At 49.1% G+C, this 6,078-nt stretch overlaps 1 protein-coding gene across 1 annotated transcript in view; it reads right to left on the bottom strand.

Annotated features, from left to right (window-relative positions):
* The window catches only part of CDRT1 (CMT1A duplicated region transcript 1), an 11,637-nt gene extending 7,836 nt beyond the window's left edge, over positions 1–3,801 (bottom strand). The window contains 6 exon segments of the mRNA XM_035893360.1: positions 585–788; positions 1,235–1,368; positions 1,885–2,001; positions 3,014–3,141; positions 3,658–3,771; positions 3,774–3,801. Of these exon segments, the coding sequence (XP_035749253.1) occupies positions 585–788; positions 1,235–1,368; positions 1,885–2,001; positions 3,014–3,141; positions 3,658–3,771; positions 3,774–3,801 (725 nt within the window).
* Positions 3,802–6,078: the final 2,277 nt, after the last annotated feature.

Here is a 6,078-nt window from a genome sequence, read left to right as displayed (position 1 = left end):
CGTCCCCATCCCTGGGGGTATTTAAAAGCCGGGCAGATGAGGTGCTTAGGGCCAGGGTTTAGTGGTGGGATGGCAGGGTTAGGGTAATGGTTGGACTTAATGGTCTTAAAGGGATTTTCCAACCTAAACAATTCTATGATTCTGTGTGAGTTGGTCATCCCCACCTCGTGTCTGAGGGTGCAGTACCTGGGAAGGAGCAGCTGCACAGCATGTACCAGGGTGCTGAGACTGCCCAGCATGATAGGCCTTCTAAAATGCCACGGAGGAACCCAGCCTCCCTGAACTCGATGCTGACCTTAGCAAGGCCTTCAAGCGTCTATGGGAAACAGATCCGTTGGTTTAGGATGCTTTAGGAAAACCTGTGCATCACTTATCTTCCTGTTTTATCATTCAGTACTGGGTGAAACTGGGAAACAGAAGCTGTCCTATGCAAATAGGGAATGCGTTTCTACTGTACTTCATTAAACCAATGAAAGTGGTAGGAAGGAGGATTCCTAAAGACTGGGGTGGAAGGATTAAAGTTTCAATTTTCCTAGACTTGCCAAGGGGCTGGTATCCCAGGGCACCATCCCCGCGCTGCTCACCTGATGCTGAGATCAAAGCTTGCACTGAGAACAAACCCTTTCTTCTCGTTGAGGAACAGTGCTTTGATGCTGCCAGCATGGCCAGAGAGTAGAGGCACCACTTCTTTCATTCCCAACATACCAAGAAGCCTCACTTTTCGGTCTGCAGAGCCAATGGCTACCAAGTTTCCACCACTGTAATGGATTATTCTGCTTCGGTCTGATCTGGATAAGAAATAGCATCCGCAATGAGCTTTAACCGCCTAACAAGGTACAACAGGTCTAAGATGGTGACAGGCATTTCTCTGATCCTTCATGGTCCTCATTGAGCAACCTGATGGCCAATACATGTAAGCAGGTGAATCCTTCTCAGGCCACCACAACCAAGGTCCCTAGTTCTGCATGGCCATGTTTGCATCTGGAGGGTAAGTGTAAAGAGGGGAGAGGGCTCCTCCCGGCCCCATATCCCTTGTGGGGATCCCACTGTGGATTGCTAACCCTTACCTCTTTAAACATAACTTAACCTTGGTATCTTTAGAAACAACTGGGTTTGACACTGAGTATTTCCAAGAGACCCTTCTCCAGCCATACATTCCCACAGAAGGATTGCAAGGAATGGGGATATGTTTTCAGAAGCCACTGTTGGCCCTACAGCCGGGCAGTCTACTCACTGGTCTGTGAGGACACGAATATTGTAGGAGCCACAGAAGACATTTCTCTCTTCCAGCTGAATCGTATCAGTTTGCAGATCACGATAGGCTGCCTGCAGGCTGTCTGCCTCCTCCTGAGGGGAATACAAGTTGGGAAGGGGGGAACGTAGCAATACTCCATAGGATTAACTGTGTCAGCTTGGTCCCCACTCTAGCGATGAGACCAACGGGGACAAAGTGCTGGTAAGGAGCACCCAGCGTGCAGGAACTTCTGGTTAGTGCAGAAACGAGGGTTGATCCCATGCCATGTTTCATGGCAAAAATGGAAGACCTGACAGCTGCACCCTTTATTCTTTGGGAAAAAGGCCATGTCCTTGTGATGCTGCCCAGCCTTGCCAGCACCTCTGGCCTCAAGGCCGTTCATGTGATGGAGGGACACTAGGTCAAGGCAGGAGTTCAGGGATGCAGGCTCCCTCCCATGCAAGAAGGGACTGAGCAAGCATTGGGCTTTACGAATTGCCCACAACGGTGCGGGGCAGAAGAAGGAGTGGGAGAAGAGCAAAGCAACCCCAAATCCAGTCCTGCCTTCCAACACCACTGTGTCCCTCTTCTGCCCCAAGTGCCAAAATGTAGGATCTGTGGAAGGTAAATGACTTCCAACATACCTTTGTTTTGCTTTCCCAGTTGTGGCCTTTCACTTCGATGACCTCTCCCTCTTCGTTTAACTGCGGAATTGTCACATCGACTGTTTTAGCATAGTTTGAAACCGCTCCTCTGGGGCACAACCCCTGGAATAAAGCAGTAGAGGCAACGCAGTTACTGCGGAGCCCACGCGTGCAAGGGATGCTGCTTACGTGCCAATGCTTCAGCATCTCCAGGGGATGCTGAAGCTACACGCAAAGCTGAGCTGCACACGCTGGCTTGCTGTTAATGTTTAAGGGACCTGGCTTGCATTTACCACTTTGTTGGTATAAGATTTAACTTCATGTGAAAAATAATTGCTTTTTTTTTCCCCGAACTCCAGTCTTAAGCTTTTAATAAGCTGCAAAACTTTTCCACTTCAACGGAAAAAAATTTCAAAGTGCATCTCATCTTCGGTGAGCACTCAGTTCAATCAGAATCCAAATTCACTGAGATGAGAGGCTCAGAAAACATCTTTATCAATATCTAAGATTCATTTTTAATGTGTGAAACCTTCCATTAAACCTTCTTTGAATGCTAGCACAGAGCTGAGATTTCCACGCTCTCTTCACAAATCAAAGCATGAGGAGACCCCAAACTTTGTCTCTTTGGGGATTTACCTTTACCCTTAGCTTGGTCTGTGGCAGGTCTGTACTAACCAGGACGAGCCTTCCCAGGAGTTCTGCTTTACTGAGTCCCAACCACCAGCTCTGACCTCTCACAAAGAAACCTGGCATTCCCATCTCCCTGTGCAGAGCAAATAAAGCTCAGCCTTCCAGCTGCCTCGGGGAGCCACTGTAGCTCTGCCCTGTTCCCACTAGCTCCTGAAAGCCCAGTATTTGCATTTGTGATTAAACACTGCTTCCTTGATTACAAGAATGTTTTGATCCATTTTTAGAGTCACAGGCTCACTAAGGGTCAGTAAGGGCTATCCTCTCATGCTTACTTGTGACAGTATAAACATCTAACCTGGCTTAGCTCTGCAGATGGAGGAAGAAAGAACAGGGAAAAGCTGGGAGGTGGCCTCCAGTAAAGGCACCTCCAGCTAATGGCTTAGGCGGTAACAGAAAAACACTCTTTTTAAAGTGCAGAATGATGGCAGAAGCCCAGACACCATACCTGCAAATACAGGATCTTCTCCTGCACTGTGCTTTGACACACACGTTGCCTCTTGACTTCTTTGGCCAGAAATGCCCAGCATCTACTCACGGCAGTACATGCATTGAGGGATTTTTGATCCAAAAGCCCTGAGGAATTAAAGGGACAGATTGGTAAACCCCTAGACACGCTAGAGACCATCCATTACCCTTACAGGAAGGCATGCCTGGAAAAGACTCTGGAGCTCAAGGCTGATGGGGAGCAGCTGGGGGAGCTGGGGGTGTTCAGCCTGGAGAAGAGGAGGCTGAGGGGAGCCCTTATTGCTCCCTACAACTGCCTGACAGGAGGGGGGAGCTGGGGGGGTCAGGCTCTGCTCCCAGGGAACGGGCGATGGGACAACGGGAAACGGCCTCAAGTTGTGCCAGGGCAGGTTTAGCTTGGACATTGGGAAAAATTCCTTCCCCGCAAGGGCTGTCAAGCACTGGAAGGGGCTGCCCAGGGAAGGGGTTGAGTCCCCACCCCTGGGGGTATTTAAAAGCCGGGCAGGCGAGGTGCTTAGGGCTTAGATTTAGTGGTGGGATGGCAGGGTTAGGGGAACAGTCGGGCTTGATGAGCTTTTCCAACCTAAATGATTTTACGATTCTATAAAATCAGAGCAGCTTTACCCAGGATGCACATGGACAGGTGAGGTGGCAGGGAGCGAATGAAGTCCTTGGGTCGGTTGACATTAGAGGGTGACTGGAGAGATGCAGGAACCCCTGTGTCATCGTGATGGGCTAAGGACACAATAGGTAAGTTGTCCTCTGCATCAGGACCCTCCTGGATGAGGCACTCAGTGTTTTGGGGCCGGAAGCACATTGCTGGTGGTTGACCACCTAGAAGACAGGGGAGTTGAGAGTCTTGTATACGCTTGCGCTTCAGTGGCTATCAACGGTGCTGTTGTTAGTAATGCACTGCGAGACTTGGTTGATCTTAACCCGACTCCTCTGCTAATCCCTTTGGTACTGTACTGTTCAGAGGAAAATCCTGAAAACACTTGTGTCTCATGGGAGAGTTCATGCCAGGAGGGTTTGAGGGCAGAGGAGGACAACTCTGCCCACTCACCACTGCCCCAGAGGGTAGCGAGGGCTCTTCACAGATGGAAAAAAATGGTGTGATCCAAGGGGCCACAGGAGACCTTGGGCGAGCTTGGTGGGGACACAGTGCAACAGTTTTCTCTTTACAAACACAAAATACTTTACCTCCTCCACCTCTGTCTACAGCAATCACCAGCATGGGAGGGCAACTGTCCCAGACTCTAAGGGGAAATACCAAAACAACCTCATGCCAAGGACATAGCATTTTGTTCCTGAAAAGACCGGAAAACCTTCTCTTCCTTTAGCCATCAAGATTTTCTTCAGTGAAAATATGGAGTAAGGCATTGCAGAAGGAAGGGAAGGGGGACAAATTTCTCTCTTATCTCTGAGATAACAGGAGGGCAAACGCAGCTCATGCCCTTATCACATTAGTTGTTTTTGCTGGTGTCTGCATACACCTCTAGCACCTTTGCCAAACGGCAGCCCCCCACAGTGCAAGGCTTTCCTTCCTTTTAGGTGCAATGCCAGCCACAGTGCTAGGTTTTGAAATTTGGGTTGTACTGGTGGAAGACCTTACACCTGGCAGAACAACATCTCAGTGGGTGGAAGGGAAGATGCTGTCTTTCAACTCTTTGCCAAGGGCATACCATCAGCACCTCGGCAAGCCCAGGAGGTGACTCAGAGCAAAGGCAAGCATCTGCTGAATGGCATCACCTCTGCTTGCATCGCGCTTTGAACTTCCCAGATAACTATCGCCATGGTCTGCCATGCTTTTTTCTAAAATGCCTGTCCTGGTTTCAGCTGGGATAGAGTTAATTTTCTTCCTAGTAGCTGGTGTGCTGTGTTTTGGATTTAGTACTAGAAGAACGTTGATAACACGCTGATGTTTTAGTTGTTGCTGGGTAGTGCTTAGACTGGCCAAGGACTTCTCAGCTCTCAACTCTGCCAGGTGCACAGGAAGCTGGGAGGGGACACAGCCAGGACAGCTGGCCCAAACTGACCAAAGGGCTATTCCATACCATATGACATCATGCTCAGTATATAAGCTGGGGGAAGAAGGGGGGACGTTCAGAGTGATGGCATTTGTCTTCCCAAGTAACTGTTACACGTGATGGAGCCCTGCTTTCCTGGAGATGGCTGAGCACCCGCCTGCCCATGGGAAGTGGTGAATGAATTCCTTGCTTTGCTTTGCTTGCATGTGCAGCTTTTCCTTTCCCTATTAAACTGTCTTTATCTCACCCCATGAGTTCTCCCACTTTTACTCTTCCAATTCGCTCCCCCATCCCATTGTGGGGGAGTGAGCGAGCGGCTGCATGGCGCTGAGTTGCCAGCCCAGGTGAAACCATGACAATGACCCAGAACCAAATTGTTCCTCGGCAGTGCCAAGTTAGTGTCCTGGTATGAAACACCATAGATTACCCCCCACACACACTCCCCCATATTAAATACTCAGAGAGTGGTACCTGTCATATTAAGCTGGCTAGTTCTTGTGGATGAGGTTGTTCTTTTAAGAGCTGCAGAAGCAGCGCTAGCAGACCATGGTGGAAATTGAATCGGGGCACTGGGCTGAGGACAGATGTCTTCCTTGAAGCTGCTTTGGGACTCAGCAGATGATCCATCTACATCTTCCTGTGGAAAAATAAAGCAGAGAGTCAAACTTTTCAGTAGGCATCTTAGAGCTGAACTAGGGGATGGCAGAAGTCGGAGTAGTATACTAAGTATCTAATAAATAAATTATGCTACATTACTTATTCTATCCTTTCTAGCCACCCAGAATTAGCCCCCTCAGTGCTTTCTTTAGTATGGTTTTCATTACTTAAACCATCCAATTCACAACCGTCCCTCCTGAGAATGCGCTGACCAGAAGAATTCATAAGGAAGTCTTTCTAATTACGCTGTTGTCAACTACACTCCATTATAAGCTGTATTCCCCTCCCGTTAGCGATCACCTCATTTCCAGGGTCACTGCACACCGGTGTGCACATACAGGCTGGTGCTGTGGCAGAGCTG

This window comes from Egretta garzetta, unplaced genomic scaffold (genome assembly GCF_000687185.1).
Source record: "Egretta garzetta isolate BGI_Z169 unplaced genomic scaffold, ASM68718v1 scaffold34, whole genome shotgun sequence".
NCBI lineage: Eukaryota > Metazoa > Chordata > Aves > Pelecaniformes > Ardeidae > Egretta > Egretta garzetta.
This window is presented reverse-complemented; position numbering and strand designations above follow the sequence as displayed.